This window comes from Camelus bactrianus, chromosome 5 (assembly GCF_048773025.1).
Source record: "Camelus bactrianus isolate YW-2024 breed Bactrian camel chromosome 5, ASM4877302v1, whole genome shotgun sequence".
NCBI classification, from domain to species: Eukaryota; Metazoa; Chordata; class Mammalia; order Artiodactyla; family Camelidae; genus Camelus; species Camelus bactrianus.
Window position 1 is genome coordinate 99,386,080 of NC_133543.1, and position 21,986 is coordinate 99,408,065.

The 21,986-nt window shown below is 42.5% G+C and overlaps 1 protein-coding gene across 5 annotated transcripts in view; it reads left to right on the top strand.

The window, feature by feature from the left end:
- Positions 1-419: 419 nt before the first annotated feature.
- Positions 420-21,986, top strand: part of DGKD (diacylglycerol kinase delta) — a 101,408-nt gene continuing 79,841 nt past the window's right edge. For 3 of the 5 annotated variants that reach the window (XR_012507204.1, XM_074364510.1, XM_074364509.1), the window contains exon 1: positions 420-607. Coding sequence is in view for 4 of the 5 variants with exons in the window: in XM_074364510.1 (XP_074220611.1) it covers positions 452-607 (156 nt within the window). In the remaining variant the exon portion in view is untranslated. The remainder of the gene's footprint in view (positions 608-21,986) is intronic. The other 2 variants (XM_074364511.1, XM_074364512.1) reach the window with 1 other exon arrangement.

The following is a 21,986-nucleotide window of genomic DNA, read 5'->3' on the forward strand; positions in this document are numbered from 1 at the left end:
AGGCCCGTGCAAGTACTTTTCTTTTCTGCATTCATGCTTGCATTCATCCGCTCCCCGAACTGTTTGCCGTGCAATTAACTGCTAAATGCCGGACGCTGCTTTAGATGCTGGTGACACAATGCAGGGCAAGAAAGACATGGTCCCGGGCCTAGGTCACTCGCATTCATGAACGGGAAGATTAAAGATTTTTAAAAAATGAACACAGAAATTAAAAAAATACAAATTGTGTCCCAGGAAGAAAACAAACAGACGCTAAAACCGGGGGCCCAGTCACCACCGGTGGGGGCAAACGGGGGCCGGGGCGCGGCGCCACCTCCGGCTGCGCGCGCCGCCGGCAGGGGGCGCGGAGGGGCGGAATGGGAGACCGCTACCCGGCCCCGCCCCTCCAAGCCACGCCCCCGGCCCGACCTGGCCCCGCCCCCGCCCGCTGTGCGCGCGCTGGCCCGGCAGCATGGCGGCGGCGGCGGGCGCCCCTCCGCCGGGTCCGCCGCAGCCACCTCCGCCGCCGCCGCCTGAGGAGTCGTCCGACAGCGAGCCCGAGGCGGAGCCTGGCTCCCCGCAGAAGCTCATCCGCAAGGTGTCCACGTCGGGCCAGATCCGCCAGAAGGTGAGCCCGCGGCGGCGGCCCGGGCGCGCGCCCCTCACGCCGCTACAGCCCCGTGAGGCCCGCAGCCCGGCCGGAGCAGCCGCCCAGGCCCGGCCCGGCCCGGCCTAAGGTCCCGCCGGGCGCGGCTGCCCGGACGGAGCGCGCTCCGCGGGGTAACGGGCCGGGCGCCCGGGCTGAGCGCGCCCCCCGGCGGGGCGGCGGCGGGGACCCGCGGCCGGGGCGCAGGTGGGCGCTGCGCGGGGCCGGGCGGGCGGGGCGCTGGGCGCGGTGGGCCGCGAGGAAGCCCCGCGCTGGGAGGACCGGGAGGGACAGGCCTACAGGCTGGGGGGCGAGCGCACCAGAAATGGGGCCCCTGGCTGCTCCCAGCCGGCGAGCGCTCCCAGACCCCAGGTTCTGCACCTTTCTGAGGACCGATCGGGCTATTTCCCGCTGGGTGCTCTGCACTCACCTGTGGTCCCCTGAGAAATCCAGCTGGACCCCGCCAGGGTTTTCGTGCGGGAAAGGGCAGGGATGCGCGCGTTCTATGCCGGTCTCCCCTCCCTCCTCGGGAAAGCAGGAGAGGGGACCGTTCCCGGCTGCGCACCCGCTTGGCACCCCACTCTCCATGGAGAACTCCAGACGCTAAGTATTAGCTGCAGAAAGACGCATTTCCTTTCTGCAGGAGTAAAGTTGCACCCTTTGTTTTCCCATTGCGGTTTCTGTTGAAAACTGCTTTTGGGTTTTGCTACAGGTGATCCCTCTCTGTGAGCACCTTTCTGGGGCAGGTGGTTGGACAGGTGGCTGAAGGCAGGCTGGGTCTGTGGGCAGCCGGGGCAGATCCAGCTGGCACAGACTTTCTCATCCTGCTGCAGTGCGCTTTTCCTCCAGGGCCAGTGAGTTCAGCGGGTACTTTTGGCGTGGGAACCATTTCTTGCTTTATCTTCTGTTAGCCTCTGATACCTGCAGTGGGGTAATCTTTGGTCCTAACTTTACAAACAGGTTTGTTGTGAAGTGCTCCGGTTATTCAGCAAATAGGTATTGGACACTTGCTTTGTTCCGGGTATGACAGTAATAGTAATAATTATAATAATAGCAATTCTTCAGTGCTTTTTCTGTGCCAAGGACTTTAATTGGGTTAACTTGACAGCACTTACTGACTCACTGAGCACCGGTGATAACCCATTGAGTTGAGTGTTGTCTGTCTCCCCCTTCTTTGGGATTGAAAATTGAGGTGGAGGGGGCAAGTGATCTGCCAAGGGTGTCATGGGTAGTCTCTGTGGATCTGGATCTGAACTACCATCAGGATCCCAAGATGGAAGACAGTTTCTCCACTGAGGGATTTCCAGCCTGTAAGAGATGGACGCCTGTACACATGACGTATGACATAGTAAGTGCTGTGGAAGCTCAGAGGGCTGAGAATCCAACCACCCTGGGAGGCAAGGATGAGGAGGTACCCTGTAAAGAGGCAGGATTTTGAGGGAAAGAGTTTGTCAGGCTAAGTGAGGAAGGGATAATGTTGTAGCTAAAGGTTTTGGCACACCTGGGAATGGTCAGAAGGTGAATGGGTCAGGTTGAGAGGAATGAGGAAGAGGCTCCAGGTAGATCAGGCTGGATTTTGAAAGGATAGCCCTGGAGTTGGGTGTTTGGCCTTGGGCAAGATGGAGCCACAGAGGGTTATTCAAAGCATGAGAGTGATGGGTCAGATGTACTTTTAGGAAGAGCTCCAGGTAGCCCTAACCGGTACTGATAGGAGTTGTTCTCTCTTGTTGCTCAGTCCTCACGCATGGTATGTGCCCAGTGTGGGGCAGATCATGTGATTTACGACTAAGATTTGCTCTCTCAGAGAATCCAGTGCTTGTACAGAATTCTGTTCTTCAGGAGGCACCCCCCTCAAAAAAAAACAATAGCTGCTATACCAGCTGTTCTAGCTGAGGAGGAGTGATGGGTAGAGTGTTAAAAATACACCCTGAGGACTTGATTTTCTGAATTCTGTCACATCTGCTGTACAAATAGCTTAAAGCTGATTTTTCTTTTGGGTTGTTAGAGATTGTCAGAATGTGAGGTTTGCTGTGTGTGCAGTAGCTCCCAACCCTTCTCCCCATCTCCCCCTTTTAAAGCAGATAAGCCATTCAGAAAATTCCTCTGGTATATGTGGTACACAAGGGGAATATCCAGCATGGTGTAGGGTATCATTCTGAGCCCCAAAAGGAACCACGCACTTCAAGTATTTAAAACAGAGGGAGTTTGGTATAGAGGAGTGGTCCCACAGGTGATGAAGAATTGAGGAGACAGTGGGCTGTGAGGCAACCCTGCGATGAGGCAACAAACAGGAAACCACTGCCACCCTGAAGCTAGAGGACAAGGGGAGGAGGCAGCATATCAGACGCCAGGAGCAGCTGTCATTCGCCAGAGCTGGAACCACCCTGGGTCATCTGGCGGGGGCTGGCGCCTTGGGAGGGCACTGCAGCTGCTGGAGACGCGTGCCGTCCCCCTCCTGTTTGGGAAGCCCAGCCTGCAGGGATTAGTCCCTCTGCAATTTGGAACAGAGCTGAAGAGTGAAGAATGGACCTGAGGACAAGCTGGCCCAGTACCAGAGCTGTATGTATGTCAAGTTTTTGAAATATTAGTCCAGTGCAAGCTAGAGCTGTCTTAATGGAAAAAGAAAAGGAAGTATCTTACAACAGTGCTTCTCAAATTTTTACGTGCAGACACATCCCCTGGGGATCTTGTTAAAATACAGATTCCAGGTAAGTAAGTCTGGCATGGGGCTTGGGATTCTGCATTTATCACCTCCCAGGAGATGCTGTTGTTGCTGCTGGTCCGTGGACTGGACTTTGAGAAACAAGCCCTTAATGACATATGTGTAAAGAGAAGGCTTACCAAACCCCAAATAAATCTTTAGTTTATGAGGTTCTTTTAAAATGTTTTCAATAACTCACAGTCTTTTAGCATACTGACAGTGTGATGTGTGTAGATTTGGATTGGTCGTTTATTGGTTTAGCAGTTCATGTATGTCTGATATTTTCATATGTTCCAACTGTCCGCAGCAAACACACTGCTTCATTTCCTTACTGTAGTACACAGTAATGATTCTGTAGGACCATGTAGCTAGGGTGGAACAAAGAAAATGGAGCTAATACACCTGTAAATAAATTTACTGACACATTATATTTTTAAACTTGAGTAAAGTGTGATTCTGTGAAGCTCATCAGTAAAGATAGAGTTTAATTTATTTAAAAGTCTAAAAAAAGTTAATATTTTTGGCTTGGTGCATTAAAGTGCTTATATTCCTGATTTCACATTTAAAGTATTTTTTTCCATTGCGAGATGAAGACGGGCAGAAGTTAGGTAAAAGTTTCAACTTGTAAAAGACTTAAAAAAACAGCTTTATTAAGATAGACTTCACATACACGGTTCACTCTTTTAAAGTGTACAGTTCAGTGGTTTTCAGTATATTCACGATTGTGCAACCATTTACCACAGTCAATTTTAGAACATTTTCATCTCCCCAAAAAAGAAACCCCATAACCATTAGCATTCACTCCCCATTTCCTCCCAACTATCTCAGCCTTAGGCAGTTGCTAATCTGCTTTCTATTTTATGGACTTGCCGATACTGGACATTTCATATAAATATAATCATGCAGTATGTGCCCTTTGGCTTCCTTCACTTAGTGTGTGTTCAGAGTTCATCCATTTTGTAGTTTGTGCCAGGACTTCTTTTTACTGGTGACTAATACACCATTGTTTAGGTATACTACATTTTGTTTACGTTCGTCAGTTGATGAACATTTGGGTTATTTCCAATTTTTGGCTATTCTGGACAATGCTGCTGTGAACATTCACATATATATTTTTGTGTGGATACGCGTTTCATTTCTTGTGCATATTTACCTAGGAGTGGATTTGCTGGGTCACATGGTAACTCTATGCTTAAGTTTTGGGAAACTACGAGCCTGTTTTCCAAAGTGTCTGCACCATTTTTCATTTCTTCTAGCTAATTGTGAGGGATCCAGTTTCTCTACATCTTCAGTTGTTATATCATTTTGATTATAGCTATCCTAGAGTGTGTGAAGTGGTGTAAAGGTTTTTTAAAGCTAGGGTGTAATAGTATTTAAGAGTCTAAACTTTGGTGTTGTGTGAAGTTGAGTCACATTCTGCGCTCCTGCTGAGTCGTGTGATCACGAACAAGTCTCTAAGCCTCTCAAAACTTGGTTTTCTCATCTGTAAACAGGGAAGATACTAGTTCTTGGGTAGGCAGTGGTGACAATAAATGTTAGGTGTGTGTTCCTGAGCCTCAGCCTCCATATTAGCAAAATAGAAATGATAACAATAGTTCTCAGATCTGTAAAAATAGAGATGATGATGATAATTCATAGAATTAAATGTGGTAATCTACATACAGCCCTTAGCACAGTTCCTGGCATAGTAGAAGCATTCAACAAATGGTTGCTTTTACGATTGTTTGTCTTTCTGATTGTTCACTTTTTGTATCTCAAATAGTAGCCTTCCCCCTCCAAACTCCTCCCCGCCCAGCTCAAGCTGATCTGAGTGAGTCTCCATGTCTAGCAGCTAGACTAGCAAATAAAAACAAATCTGGCCGACAACTCACAGAGAACGTCTTTTTAAAAAATTGTTAATTTATTGAATACTAGTGAGAATACCATGGGCTAAGTGTTATTTTCCTTATTTCACAGATTCAGTTTAACTCAGCAAATATTAGAGACCTTAAAATTGTTCAGTGCGCTGGGCACTTGGGGTACCTTCCTGAACAACAAAAGACATTCCTAGAATTAACAGTCTGAAGACAAGACAGATATTAATAGAATAGCCACATAGTTAGTGTGGAGTTGTTTTGGTGATGGGTGGACTCTAAATCTAATGTCTGGTGTCTTTGGAAAAGAGAGGCAAGGAAGATTTGGACACAGAAGAACACAAGAGAAAAAGATCATGTGAAAACAGAGCCAGAGGTTAGAGTTACGCCGCCGTCACAAACCAGGGACTGGGTGGGGCCGCTAGAAGAGGTAATAGATGGACTCTCCCCTGGATCCCTTAGGGAGAATGTGGCCCTACTGACACCTTAATTTCGGACTTTTAGCCTTCTGAACAAATTTCTGCTGTTTAAGCCTCCCTAGGTTATGGGACAGCCTCAGGAAACTAACACAGGGCACACACTAACTCTGAAGGGGAGGCTGAGGGGCAGAGCTCTGCACGGCAGTCAGGAATGCCTGGAGGGGCTGAGGTATTAGGCTCCGCCAAAAGGCAGCAGTCCTGGGTGCGCTCCCTTAATTTGGGTTGGGATCCCAAAAAGCCACTTCCAAGGAATGAGGAGGATTAAAAGTAGGACTTCCAAAGGGTGTCATGTCTCTGAAATGAAGGTCAGCTTGCTCAGAGTGCTGCTGTCTCCGGGTGCCTAGCAGAAACAACTCCAGTGCTTGTAGAGGGAGAGGACATCATTCCATCCTCCAGGGACTGCCACGAGCCGGGCTGTAAATGCAGTGTTCTGTGTACAGTGAAAAACAGACACACGGGGAAGCAGGGCTGCGTGAATTAAAACCAATGGAAACAACAGACTATAAAACAGGTTGACAGGGGCTCTAGATATCAGATGCAGACTTGAAAACAACTATACTGACTTATGTTTAAGGAGATAAAAGACCAGAGATTGAGAGTTTTGGTAGAGAACTAGAAACTAAAAAAGAACCAAATGAAAATTCTAAAACTGAAAAATGTAATAAAGTTAAGTTCTCAAAGGAAGCATGGATTAGACACCATTGAAGAAAGAATTTAGTGGCCCAGAAGATAACTCAAAAGAAAATACCCACAAGGAAGCCTGGAGACACTACAGAAAAAAGGCGGGGAAATTAGAAGACAGGGCAGGAGGTAGAGACAACAGTGAGGAGGTCTTTTATGAGAAAATTGGGCAGAAACAACATTTGTAAAACTAGTGCCTGAGAATTTCTCACAACCATTAAAAGTGCCACCCACAGATTCAGTAGCCTTGTGAACACAAAACCACACCTATTACTTCTTAATATAACTGCTGAAAACCATAGATGAAGAAGAGAAGGGGACTTGAAAGCAACTGGAGACAGATTACCCTCAAAAGAGCAACAGTTAGATTGACAGCTGTGTTCTTAACAGAACCCACGGAAAGCAGAAGGCAACTGAAATTTAAGGGCTGAAAGAAACTGCTAACTCTGAATACTTTATTCAGCCAAAATATCCTTCTGAAATGAAGACTTTTTCAAATAAACAAAACCATTTTTTTTGTGTGTGCATATCCATAATAAAGGAAACATTGAGGGGTGTTTTTTGTTTGTGTCTGGCTGAAGGAAAATGATCTCAGGGGAAAGATTAGTGTTTTAAGAAGGAATGAAGAACAACAGAAAGGATGTCTATGTGGAAAACACCAAATGATTATTAACTGTGAAAATTAATTATGTCTTTGGGTTTAAAACATATATAGAATTAAAATATGTAGCAATGGTTGTAAGTCAGAAATGAGGTAAATGGAATAAAACTGTTTAGCGTTTTCCTTTTATTTCCAGGAAAAAGAAAAAAGGAACCAGTTTCTGTTAGACAATTCAGGGATACATGTTTTTATCTGTGAGACAGCCACTAAATTGTGAAAGACTATATGCTATCTAAAGTAAAAGACAAGAGAAATTGAATAGTAAGAAATTCTAAATCTGAAAGAAGGCAAGAAAGGAGGGAGAAGAGAACATTGAACAAGTGGAACCAAGAGAAAGCAAAAAGTGAGGAGACAGACTTAAATCCCAGTAAATCAGTGATCACATTTAATGTTAGTGGACTTGAATGCTCCATTTAAAGGGCAGAGATTGTCAGACAGGTAAGAAAACAAAACCTGACTAGGCTGTTTAAGAGAGACATATTTAAAACCAAAGGATATAAAAAATAGAAAGTAAAAGAATGAGAAAAAATAGTATGCATACACCAGCCAAGAGAGAGTTACTATAGTATTTTAATATTAGACAAAGTAGGCTTTGAAGGCAGAATTTGTTATTAGAGATAAAGATATGATACTGATAAATGATAAAAGGTTTATTTCAGATATAATAATTTAAAATCCATATATGCTTAATAATGTAACTTCAAAATATTTAGAGGAAAATTAATACAACTATAATGGAAAGAAACAAATTTATGATCATAGTGGGATATTTTAACACACCTGTTTCAGATGCTGTTTTCATCTATGTTCATAAGCAGACAAATTTGTAAAATTATAGAAAAATTGAACAATAAAGTACTAAACTTGACCTAATGGATGCATATAGAACACTGTACTGAGCAGTTACAGAATTGAAATTCTTTTCTAAAGCACAAGATGCATTGGTCAAAATTCACTGTGTGCTGGCCACAAGGCAATTCTCAACAAATTTCAAAGCACTGAAATTATGCAGACTGTGTTCTCCAACAACAGTGGAATTAAGCTAAAAGTCAATAAAATGAAAATCTCCATGTATCTGGAAATTTAGAAATTCATTTCTAAATAACTTATGAGTCAAAGAAGGCTAGAAAATATTTTGAGTTGAATGATAGCAGAAATATATGACATATAGCTAATAGGTACAACTGAAGTCATGTTTAGAGGGAAGTTTATAGATTTATATGCATTTATATTACAAAAGAAGACTGCTGAAAATCTATATCCTAGGCTGTGTATCAGATGGTTAGCAACAAGTTAAACTCAAAGAAAACAGAATGAAGGAAATAATGAAGAGCAGAATTTAATGAAATGGAAAACATTCATTAGAAAGGATAAACAAAGGCAAAAATAGATTTTTTGAAAAATCTGGTAAAATTGACAGACCTCAGCAGGAGTAATCAAGAAAAAATAGAGAAGGCAAATAGTTAATGTTAGGAATGAAAAAGGGACATCACTGATGATCCTATAGATGCTAAAAAGGGTAAGAAGATATTATAGACAACTTTATGCAAGTAGGTTTGAAAATTTAGATGAAGTGGATAAATTCCTAGAAAAATAACTTAAAACTGATACAGAAATAGAAAATACAAATTGTTTTCTAACTATTAAAGATGCTGTATCTATAATTTAAAGTCTTCCCACAAGGAAAACTGTAGGCCCAGTTGACTTTATTAGTAAATTCTAAGCATTTAAGGAAGAAATAACACCAGTTTTACATAAAGTCTTATAGGAAATAGAAAAAGAGGGAACACTCCATATCTCTTTTTATGAGACCAGCAAAACTTCATTGCTATAAAACCTGGTAAATTCATTACAAGAAAGGACGGTTACAGTCCAGTATTACTAACAAGCATAGGTGAAAAATCCGAAGCAAAATCTCAATAGGTATGTTAACCAAACTGATCACCTGGACCCCTGTGGGGACCCCGGTCCAGGCTGGGACAGCCGGTAACAAAACCGATGCTCATTCACACAGCCAGTAGCAACACCGATGCTGAGGCTGGAACAGCACAAGCTTTCATTCAGTGGCCACAGAATGGAGAAGTGGGAACTTAGTTTGCAAATCAACTTCTCAGCTGAGACACCGTATATGGGAGGGTGTGGGTAAAAAGGGAGGGCGCTGAGTGAAGAGAGGGAGGGAGGAATATTCTTGAGAACAGAGGTGTGGTTAGGGCCCAGAACTGAGGCAACACTCCTTTTCAGTCCTTGTATGGGCTCTTCTGGTTGTTGTCATGGCACCTGTCAACTGTCATGGTCCTGGTGAGTGTGTCACTTAGCAGCTAATGTATCACAGTGAACATATGATGAGGCTCGAGGTCTACTGGAGGTTGGATCTTCCACCATCTTGGGCTCAGTTGGTTCTAACCAGTTCTGGTGGGCTCTTGTTTTTCTCTTCTGGTGGTTTTGTGTAAGGCAAGGATGACACTTCCTAGTTTACGGTCCTTCAGGGAAGTGGGGGAGTTAGAGCTCTGGGCTAACAGCCATGGTAACAGATACAGGAGAAACATTTTGATAAAATTCAGCACTCATTCATACTCAGATTGTAAGGAGGAGAGGGATGTCAGCAAACTTTTTCTGTAAAGGACCAAATAATAAACATTGACGACTTTGGCTATATATAGTTCCTGTGGTAACTACTTAACTCTGCATGGTAGTGTAAGAGCAGCCACAGGCAATGTGGGCATAGCTGTGTTTTTACAAAAATAGGTCATGGGCTGGGTTTGCTCATGGACTGTACTTTGCCCAGCCCTGGAATAGGGAAGCCTTAATCTAATTGAGAGTCTCTGCAGAAACAGCCAACCTCATGCTTAGTGGTAAATGCTGATATTTCCCCTTGAGATGGAAACAAGAAATACATGTCCACCATTACCACGCTGAAGTAATGTGAGAAAAAGAAAGAAAATGTATAAGGATTGGAAAGGAAGAAAAAAGATCATTATTTGCAGATGATATAATTATTTTCTTAAGTCTACAAGTATGAAGATAAGTTACAGTAAGTAAACGAGTATAGCAGTATAGCAGGGTTGCCGGATACAAGGGTAGTGTACAAAAATCTGTTACATTTCTGTGTGCTATAATAAAAGATACAATTGTTCTTTGTCCCTGATTCCTGGCACGGATCTCCTGAGTGATTGGAGTGTCTTTTGTTATTTATAACGAGCTCCTTTTTTTTTTTTTTTTTTTTTTTTTGGTCTGTTTGTTTTTGTTGTTTGCTGGGGAGGTAATTAGGTTTGTTTATTTATTTTTAGAGGAGGTTCTGGGGATTGAACCCAGGACCTTGTTCATGCGCTTTACCACTTGAGCTATACCCTCTGTCTCTACAAGCACCTGAATTCTTGCTAATGAGGTAACTCAAGTTGGGGCCCCAGGATAGCTTCATCTGGTTGGGGGGTGGTCAGCAGAAAGACCAAACAAGTGGTTACTTTCAGCTTTATCCCTTAATTCCTAGGAGTGCAGTGGGGCTGGAGGTTGAGTTATATAAACTCTTGAACAAGGAGATTTGAGGAGTTTCTGGCTTAGTGAATGCATTAATATGCTGGGAGGGTGGCACACCCAGAGAGGGCTTGGATGCTCTGCCCCGAGTCCCTCCTAGCTTGCCGTCTCTTCCATTCAGTGTCTCTTCCAGGTGTCAGTAAGGATGTGGAGCAAAGCAATGCCCATCTGCTCTTGGTGGGAGTATTAAATTGGGAGCACCACTTAGAAGACATTTTGGCAGTGTCTGTTAAAGTTGAAGAAATGTATATCCTGTGTTTCAGCAATTCTACTTCTATATATTTAATAGTGTATATAAGCAAATGTACTCCTCTAAGAGGCATGTACAAGATTATTACTACTGTATTATTTGCAACAGCTCAAAAGTGGAAGCAACCCAGATGTCTGTCAGTAGTAGAATGGGTAAATTATAGTATGTTCTTGCAAGAGAATGCTGTGCATCAGCGAAAATGAACCACTGCTACCTGCTGATACAAGGACTAATCACAGCATTAATGCTGTCTGACCCAAAAAGCTAGGCATTAAAGGATACATTCTGTATGATTCTGTTCATATCCAGTTCAGAACACTGAGGTGTTTAGGCTTGCCTGCTTGTGTCCTGCATGCGAGGAAAACGATTACCAGGGAGGTCTGGGTAATGGGAAGAGATGGGGAGTGACTGGATGGTCCTTGAGAGAGGGAGCTTCTGCAGTGCTGGTAGCTTGCCTCCTGACCTGGGTGGTGGTCAGCTGGGTTCTCAGTTTGTGATAATTGTACACTTCTGTTTTGTGGACTTTGTGCTGTTTTGTAATGAAAAAGATTTGTTGTTGTTGTTGAGGTATAGTTGATTTACAATATTAGTTTTGGGTGTACAACATGGTGATTTAGTTTTTTACAGATTATACTCTGTTTAAAGTTATTATAGAATACTGGCTATATTCCCTGTGCTGTACTGAAAAGATTTTTTAAAAAAAAGATTAATAAAAGAATTAGGAGGAGGTAGCTGGTCAAAGAGATGTGCAAAGGCCCTGTGGCTAGAGGGTACTTGGGGGAAATCAAGAGGCTGAAAGAAAGTGAGTGTGGACAGAGTTAGCAAGAGTCATGGAGACCCTGACTGTGACATAAGGGAGCTGGGTAGAGGCCACATGAGGGAGCTCTGTAATAGTGGCCTACTACTGCTTTAAGATTTTAGGAAGTGAGATATCTGATCCAGGTTGGAAAGATTGCTCTGGCTGTGTTGTGGCTGCCTGAGTGGATGCTGGCTGACCCATGTGGTGAGAGATGATGGCAGCCTGGGCTGGGATTGTGGTGGTGGTGATGGAGGGAGTTGGATTGGACATTGTGAGGACTCGGTGGTGGTTTGCTGGGGTGTTGGAGAAGAGGAGGCATGTTGTTCACGTGAGTGCTGGATAATGGCATTCTTCTCTCAGATGAGGAGCTGTGGTTGGGGACCAACTCTGGGGCTTCTGCTCTCACTGAGCTCTGCTGCGTGGTGTCCAGGATCTTGTTATCTTCAACTCTGCCAGTTTCACAGATGAGGGACACAGACTCAGAGCAGTAAGGTGCTTGCAGGTGTGCCCTGAGGCCACCTGGGTCTCGTAGATTCCAGATCGCACCTCTTCCCCGTGTCCTGTGCAGCCCCATAACAGTCATGTGGAAGCATGGTTCTTCTGAGCCTGGGAGTGAGACTAGTGGACAGTGGAAGGGGGCCAGGGCAGATTCTGGGGCCACTGGCTCTTAGGAAGTGGGCAGAGGAGGAGGACCAGCCTGAGAAGGAAGTCAGTAGGAGAGGCAGGCAAGGGAGGGACGGGGAAGATGTCAGTGCTTTCAGCACTAACTTTATTGTTACTTTGGTATATCCTTCTGGGCTATTTTTCTGGGTATGTTTAGTTGAAATGAAACTATATGTAAGTTTTCACTTTAATGTTACAAGCATTTCTCCATATTATTAAAAATTTTTTTCTTATCTTTTTGTAATGCTTGTTGCTTATGCAAATGTATGCTTATGTTTTAGAAGAATATCTTTGCAAGGATAGCTCTTCAGGATTTTATTATGAAAATTAAAGAATAAAAGTACAGTGCATACCTATTTTCTACTGAGATTCAGTAATTGTTAACATATTGCCAAATATGCTTTACCTATATGTATTGAATATAATTTGCTAAACTTTCTGAAAGTAATTTGTAGGTGTCACAACAGTTTACTCCTAAATTGCTCAAAATGTATCTTCTAAAAATGACATTTCCTGTGTACCATTATTACACCTAAACTCCTACAAGTAAGGACTCCTGAAAATAAGAACATTGTCCTATATACCATTATTACACCTAAGAAATTAATTGTAATTTTCTAATATCTAATATTTGCATCTTTTTAGACTTCCCCTGTTGAACCGAACATTCCTTTTATGGCCTCCCTTTTGGGAACCACATACAAGTCAGAATTCATGCATTGTACTTGTTTGTTGTATCTCTTTAGTCTCTTAACCTAGAGCAGCTCCCCTCAGCAACCTGCCCTCCCCTCCCCTCTCTGACATTGACTTTTTGAAGAGATGAGGGGAGTTGTCTTGTAAAATCTGTCTCTGGATATGTCTGACTGTTTCCTCATGGTTTGTGTTATGCTCTGCATTTGCTATAAACTGTAAGTGAGAGGTTTGAAGACCAGTTATATTCAGGTTGATGTTTTGGGCAAATCTAGATTTGGGATGCTCTGTGTCCTGTCAGGCAGTCTCCTCTGCTGCGGCTTCGGGTTATGTGAAGATGCTAGATTTTTCCACTGGAAATGTGGACTTCCCACTCTGTGATTAGGAAGTAATCTGTGAGGTGATTTCTGGACATCGTGCAAATAATCCTTTTTTCTGTCAACTTTTTACCAAATGACTTTCAGCATTTATACATAATAACTTGCCTGATTCAATTTTATTAAGAGAGTTTGAAAACTGGAACACCCCCCACCCCCTAGCTTTCTGTCGTTTCTACAGTTACTTTTGGTATTCTGTAAATTCTTCCCACTTCAGCTGGGGAAGGACTACAGTTCTTCCTACAGAAAGCAGAGTAGTTGCTGGATTCTTTGTGTTTAATTATCAGTTTTTAAAGTAAAGATTTGGTAGAGTAGTCATCCCCAGTGGAGGCAAATGATTTATTTATTTATTTTTTCTCTCTCTTTCGGGAAGGGTGTCTCACTGTGGATTCATGACTGCTTTTATTCAGTTTTATAATGAGTTATAGTCATTCTTTTTGATGCTCAGATTGTCCCCATTTCCGCAGGAGAGCCCCTTCAGGCTGACCCTCTGGTCTTTGATCACCACCTGCTGTGTCACAGTCCGTCTTCGCATCTTCAGAATGGAGCCCAGAGATGGGACTGCAGGGCAGAGGGGATGGTCAAAGTACGATGCTCCCATCTCCTGCTGTGCCCGGGACAGGCAGTGCCCAATGATCTCAGCACATCAGGCCCACAGGTCTCTGCTTTCCTTTTGGGGCGGTATTAAAATGAATTGGAAAACTTTTGTCTTCTCTGCTTCTGATTTTTGCATCTCCATGTATTATGTTCCCTGTGGGTGGTTCTTATTATTTGTAGCTTAGATAATCTGTCCATCACCACTCCATCCATGAGCTTTTCTCTCAGTCTTCTCTCTCTTCCCATGTCCTACAGCATTCTATGACCATCTCGATTTTTGTCCTGTGTGCCATCAGTGGCATTTTCTGCAGTGCATGTTTCCCCTTTAGCTCCTTACATGTGGATTTTAATTCTGCTGTGGTGTGATTATTTTTGCTTCTTTTTCTAATCACGGCCTGTATCTTAGCTTGTTGTCTTTTAATTTCATCCTCTTCTTATTGGTGCTCCCTGTTCTTGAAAAAAAAATTTTTGATTTTAATTTTTTAATAGAGGCAGTGTCATTCTGCAAAAGCATGCATTTTCTAAAATGGTCTTCTGTTTTCTGTAATAATTCATTTCAGATTTATGTATGTGCTTTATGGTATCTTCAACCTCCCACGTCCACTTTTTTGTTTTTCTTTTGGTTTATCGATCATTGCATTGTGTTTGCGGTCTGCGGGTTTGAACTGCCGTTAGCTGTGTGCTTGGCTCTGGAAAAAATGTGAGTCCCATATGAGACTGGCCTGAGGTCCAGTGCCTTTCCCACCACCTCGGTCTGAGTAGTCGGATGTTTTGGGTCACCTGCAACCCACTTCTGGTTGGCTCTGCTCTTCTGCGTCTGAAGGTGAAGGGTGCCTGATTTGTGTTGGTTTTCCTGAGCCTAGCTCCTTTGGCCCCACTGTAGTGAGGTGCACCGCAGGCTCCAGGATGATCAGTGCTTTGTCCTGGGGGCAAGATGGAAGAGGGTCACTTTCTTTTTCTTTTTCTTTTTTTAATTTACCATTTAAAATGTATACTTCAGTAGATTAAGTACATTAACAATATTGTGTAACCGTCACTGCTTTTAGTTTCAGAACTTCATGTTAAAACCCCTTCCCCACTAAGTAGTCACTCACTGATCCCCCCTCCTTCCCAGCCCCTGGCAACCACTAATTTGCTTTCCATCTCTTTGTGATTGCCTATTCTGGATATTTCATATAAGTGGAATCACAAAATACGCGTGTGGCCTTTTGTGTCTGGCATCTTTCCCTCACCACAGTGTCTCAGGGTTCACCCCTGTAGTAGCATGTGCCAGTACTTCATTCCTTTTTATGGCTGGATAGTGTTCTGTTGTATAGTTGTGCCACATTTTGTTTCACCTGTTCATCTGTTGATGTATATCTAAATTGCTTCTACTCTTTAGCTATTGTGGATAAAACTGCTATGAATATTACTGTTTGAATGTCTGTTTTCAGTCCTTTTGGGTGTATACCTAGGAAATGGAATTGCTGGTTAATTCTGTGTTTACCTTATTTAGGAACTTGCAGACTTTTTCACAATGGCTGCATCATTTTACATTTCTAACAGCAGTGTTTAAGGGTTTCAGTTTCTCCACTCTTGTCAACACTTGTTATCTTCTGTCGTTTTCTGTTTGTTTGTTTTTGTTTTTTGATTATAGCCATCCTGGAGGGTGTGAAATGGTGTCTCATGGTATTGATTTGCATTTCCTTAATGACTAGTGATGTTGAACATCTTTTCATGTGCTTGTTGGCCATTTGTATATCTTCTTTGGAGAAGGGTCTTTCCAGTCTTTTGCCCATTTTAAAATTGAGTTGTTGAGTTGTAAGAGTTCTTTATATATTCTAAATACTAGACACTTATCAGATATTTGATTTGTAAATAATTTCTCCTGATCTGTGGGTTGTCTTTTCACTCTTGATGGTGTCCTTTTATGCACAAAAGTTTTTGATTTTGATGAAGTCCAGTTTATCTGTTTCTTCTTTTTTTGTGCTTTTGGTATCATATTTAAGAAACCGTTGCCAAATCCAAGGTCAAGAAGATTTATGCCTAAGTTTTCTTCTAGGAGTTTCATAATTTTAGCTCTTAGGTTTACTCTTTGATCCATTTTGAGTTAATTTTTGCATATGGAGTGAAGTAGGGGTTCCCCTTCATTCTTTTGCATGTGAGTATCCAGTTGTCCCAGTACCACTGGTTGAGAGGGCCTCTTTTTTCTATTTTATTTTATTTTTATTTATTTTGTTTTTTCTTTATTTTTTATTTTTTGATTTCTTCTTTGTTTTTGTACTTTTTAAAAATTTTCCTTATTTTTCTCCAAACCCTTGTGTCAGTGGTTAACTTTCAACAGACAGGGAGGGAGGAAGCTGCAAGAGGCCCTCTTTTTTTCAGCTGGATTCTGCCTCTCAAACTATATACCCTGTAATATTTTAAAGCAGCTGAAGAGCTTTTCAGGATTGGTTTGTATTCTTGACCATTTTGGATCGGTCTCAGTAGAGTTCATAAAGTGATTCTTAATATAATCATTCCTATGGATGGTTATGATACATTTACACATTTAAGGGGGTTAAAAGGAAATACCTGCATTTCAGAATTTTTACTGCTGTAGAACTCTTCTACATTTCATGTTCGAGATGTGGAGTCAATTTGAAATAAATACGTTTTACGATTTGGGAAAATCTGAAATAAATACTCCTGTCATTAAATTCAGTTCTGGGAAATTATTCTTCATCTCTGTTCTCGCTGTGGTGGCTCAGAGTTTTCATGTACTTTAAGAGGGCGAGTAAAACCTGGGTTTGTCAAGACTGAGGTGTGAGTCTAATTGTCTAAGTGTGGTTGCACTGTCTACTAGCCATACGTGTCTGAGTGTCTCTGTATTTAACCAATATTGTGTATGAGTTGGAATTTTGCTGTTGTGGAAACACGTAGCTGCTTCACCCTTTGGCGGCACAATTGGGGAAGCAATTTGGTGATGTGTGCGAAAAACTCCAAGAAATTGTATACTCTTGACCCAGTGATTCCACCAGCGGACCCTACCCTCAGGGTAGGAAAGTTTGGAAACCATCATGTGCAACATGTTTATTGCATCGTTAAATGTAAGAAATTGCAAACTCTGAAACGCTCCAGTTTGACACCTCAGAGTTAATGACGATCGCCTGTTTGGTGCTTGTTCTGCTCTGTGCACATGCACTGTGTGTGGGTGGTCTTTCTTCACCTTCACAACCGTGTGCAGGTTGCCCTGAGGGGGCCAAGTGCCCAGCAGCAGGAGGCCACACAGCTGCAAAGCGGCAGAGCCAGGCACTGCTCCTGGCCTAATCAGCCTTTCAGGTGATTGAGGAAAGCAGTCCTTCGGGCAGTGCTCTGTGGTGCTGGGGAAATGGAGAGGCAGTGTGTATAGGAGGACTTTCAACCCTGTGCAAAATGCCATGTATAGGAAGTAGGGCAAAGTTTCTAAACTGATGTCAGGGTTTCTGATAGGTGGTGTGGTTTGGATTATTTTTATTCTTTTCTGCATTTTCTAAAATGAGCATTATTATTTCACAGTAAATAAAACAAAAACAAAAGCATAACATGTTACCTACCCTTCAAGTGAAGATTCCTTACAGTAAGACTGGCTGTCTTGACACAGATGCTGTGTGCTGGTAACAGAAGATAGAGTCTGCCCTCAGTCTCGTCTTTGGAATGTCCTAAGACACAGCTGAACAGTTTGAAACGTTGATCAAAACAATTTAAATTTAAGGAGCCACCTATACAAAGAGGCATGACTTGTGAAAACATAGGATTTAAATTTCATAGTCTCCTAATAAATGTATATATTATATGGAACATTTCAGTTATGTTCCCTTTCATTTAAACTTTTAAATCCTCTGTTGAAAATAAATCTAAACTTATGTAAGCAGAGAGTTCAAGGTCTTGGTATAAATAAGATATAATTTAGCTTGACATTGAGACTAATGTACAAAACACTGTCAGTTTCTTAGGTATGTTCATAATTATGTCAGTGTCCTTAAGCATCTGAATAAATAAAGTAGAAGTAAGCTATAGAGAAAATACAAAAGCAGATCTGGTCACAGTGTATTGTTTGGAAAAGTAGGTTATTCAATAATTTGTGTATTCTATAACCTCACTTTTCTGTTTTATTTACACACTGAAAACACGCTGGAAGGATATCACAGAATGTTAGTTGCAGGTGTTAGCAGTGGCTGGATTCTGAGTATTCAAATAAAGGAAAAGTTACCTCCAGTAAGCCCTGGAGTTGGGTTGTTTAACATTGGACTTTATTTCCACCTAGTATCTGAAAATGGGCAAGGGGACAGTGGGCTGAGCACCTACCTGGGAAGAGGAATTTGAGTGATGATGGTTGGGGCCCTGCTTTACTTTCGTGTAGCACTTTGCAGTGTCTGAGCTGTTTTCTCAGGCATTTTCCGCTCTGTATAGCACCTTCTAAGGGGGATCGACTGATAGGAAAATGGGGTGAGGGCAGTGGCTGCCTTTAGCACAAGTAGTAGCAGCTTCAGGCCTTTCGTTCAAGCCTCTGCTTCAGAGCACCCTGTCTGTGCCCCTGTAATGGAAATTTCCAGATGTACACAAAAGTAGGGAGAGGAGTTTAATTAATCACCTGTCTGAACAGTTGTCAGTGTTGTGTCTTTCTTGTGTCGTCTGTCCCCACCCTTGAGCTCTGCTTTTTTCTGAGTATTTAAAGCAAATTCTTAGGGAACCTTTTTCTTTGTGCAAGTATCCCCCTACCAGCATGCAGTTTCCCTAAAGGTCAAGGGTCCTGCCCCTTTCATCATCATATTCTTAGCAGTGCTTGCACTAAGTGTTCAATAAACATTTGTTGAAATAAACAGTGCATTTCATTCTGCAGGTCTGTGGGGAGATGGATTTTACTCTAGGCTTACAGAGGCCCGGTGAGCTTTTGGTACCTTTATGGAGCCTCAGCGTGTGTGTTTGGAGGCCATGTTGTGTGCAGTGGAGATGGTTGTGCCGTGATACGTGGCCCTTAAACACATGAAAAGATGGTCAGCTTAGCTCATGCACGTCTGTCCATGTGTTCACCGTGGAAGAGTGGGAGGATTAGTTATGACTATAGTTTAGTCTTATTTAACTTGTAACAACCAAAGGGAAAAAAAAAAGAAAGAAAACTTTTCCTTAAGTGTACTTTTTTTCCCACTTGGTAACTGAAGCGTGGAGAGAGTTGCAGTCAGATAGACCTGGGTTTGAATCTCACTTCAGTGCCTTCTCTGTAGTCACAGGTCCTCTCTGGACCTCAGTTTCTTCCTAAGTGAAATGGGGTGGTACCTGTTCATGGGGTGGTGAAGACTGAGTGAAGTACTGGCGAGAACTAAGTTCCTGGTGCGGAGAAGGCACTGCACCGACACTGACTCCTGACTCCTTCTCTTCTTGCCCGTTTCTGTGAAATGGGAGAGTTTGTGGGGCCTCCCTTAGGAAGTTGTGCCGATGAAGTGGGGTTGCCTGTGAAAAGCCCTTGGACTTGGGCCAGTGTTAGTTCCTCGGGGTGCTGCCGCCCTGCAGAGGCTGCCCTTCTGTACGAGTCCTTTTTAAAATGACCTACCTCCTTCCCTGTCTGGTCTGCTCCGTCCTTCCCTTCCCTCATAGGTAGCCATTTTTTATTATTTTATTATATTGGTGTGTTCTTCCATTGTTTCTTTTTGAAAATTTAAAAATAATACATGCATAATATGTACCTGTTTGCTTTTATCTCTGTCTACGCCCAGGGACCCACACAAATAGCCTTTTTATAAAAAAGGTTAGCATACTGCACACATGTTCCCCACCTTTCTTTTTTCACTTAATATAATCTGGAGATCATTCCATAGTTGTATAAAGATCTTCCTCATTTCTTTTACAATAGTGGACTCTTTTTGTTTTCTGTATGTACCATAGTTTACTCAACCACTTGGATTTTTTCAGTCTTTTGCTATAATATTTTGCAGCAAGTATCCTTGTACAAACCTCACGTTATATTTTTGTCAGAGTATCTGTGGAATAGGTTCTTTGGCGTGGGCTTGCTGGACCAGAGGGTAGATCACGTATAATTTGCTGGTTTTGCCAGATTCCTGTCCTCAGGGCTCGCCTCATCCTGCATTTGGATCAGCCTGTTTCCCCATGGCCGTGCCCACAGTGTGTGTTGCCTTTTTTTTTGGTCAATCTGATGGTGAGAATAATAGTTTAGTTTTAATTTGTTTTTCTCTTATAATGGGCTGGGTTGAGCATCTTTTCATGTGTTTAAGGGCCATTTCAATTTTTTGTGAAATGTACCATTTTAATTTTTTTTTGTGCAATGGCTGTGTCATATTTTTCGCCCATTTTTCTGTCAGGATTGTTAGTTTCATCTCAATTTTTAGAACCTTTTTATAGATGAGGGATATTAGCCCTTTATGATATTTTTGCAAAAAGTTTCCCCAGAATTCACAGTGCTGGTCACCAGGTGATTAAGGTCAGTAAGATCAGTAAGACAGCCTTAGCCCTCGGGACTCCCTTGATCTGGTGAGGGAGACAGCTTCAGGATGGAGGGTCACAGACTTGCCAACAAATATTTTTGGCCTGGCTACCTAGGTTCTAGGTTTGAATTTCACATCTTCCATTTGCTAGCCATGTGGCCTTGAGTGAGTTACTTAAGTCTTTTGACCCTCAGTTTCCTACTCTGTAAAATAGGAGTATTACCACATGCCTCCAAAGTTGGTGTGAGGATTAAAAGGTGAAAACGGCCTGTGTGTACTTAGTAGCTATGGTGGGCACTCACTCAGTAAGTGTTTAGAGTAACCTGTCAGCCTTTGGATATGTTGTACATGCCTCTGTTTTGTGAACAGATTGTTTTCTGGTTGTCTCCTGTTTATACATAAAAACCACAGAAGAAGCTTTGAGATAAGAGTCAGGGAGGTCTGACATTTCTTTTGTGGTCTGTTGTTAGCTGTTTAACCTTGGGCAGATTACTCAGTCCCTCAGTGACCAGTTTTCTTATTTGTCAGTCAGAATATTAGAGTCTGTCTCATGGACCGTAAGTGTTTGCTCTATTAAGAAGGCAAATAGATATAAAAATGCTCATGAAAATTTCAAGTGATGTACAGATTTAAAGTAACACGTTTTACTAGCTTCTTTCTGTGGAAGCATTTTAATAGTTCTTTTGTGTATTAACTTTTTATGCTACTATCTCCAGTTTTTTTTGGCTTTGAATTTGAGTGGTGTTGCTTAACATAGGTTTATGTAATTTTTTTTGTCAAAGGACTAAGAAGGTTTTAGGACAAGTAGATGGCTGAAGTGAACATTTGGCTAAATTTTCATTCCTTTCTTCTTTTATTTTGTCCCCCACCCCCTTTATTTCCTGGCCTGCCTGCAGCCCCTCTCCCCTTCCCCTCAGGCAGGCTGGTGGTCAGGAAACTGAGGAAATTCTTGCACAGACACTGTTAGCTTCAGCAAGGCTTGCCAGAGATTTTACTTCCATCCTTCTATTAACTTTGTTTTTCCCTTTCTTTTTACATACTACATAACACGTACAGCATAAATGTAAGTTGTGACGCGCGTGACAAGGCCCGTGTGTGTGAACCCGTCCTGCCAGCAAAGCCCTGGGATGCCCCTCCTAGCCCCCTTCTGTGCTTCAGCATGTTTTCGTCACCGTTCGACTTACTGTGCTTCATGCCTTCTGCCACTTTTCCATTCAGTAGTTTCTTTTTCTTTGTTATAGTTTTGCAGGGACTCTTAGAATATTCTGGACGTTCTCTCTGGCTATGGGCACTATTTCACATATCTTCTCCCAGGCTGTGGTTTCTGTTTCTTTGTAAGGTGTCTGATAAACAGAAGTTCTTAGTTGGAATAAAGTTGGCTTTAGCAATCTTATAGTTTATGTTTAGTATTTCTGAAATCATATTTAAGAATTTTTTCCAGTTCTAAGGTCACAAGGAAACTATCCTCTGCTTTTAAAGTTTTACCTTTTGCACTGAATCTGTAGTCCACCTGGAACCCACCTCTATGTGGTGTGGGAGGAACAGGACCAATTGCCTTTCCCCTTAGGTGCCTGGATGTCTCAGCCCCGTTCAGTGAGTGGTCCCCCTGTCCCCCAGCCTGCAAAGCTGCACTGTCACCCAT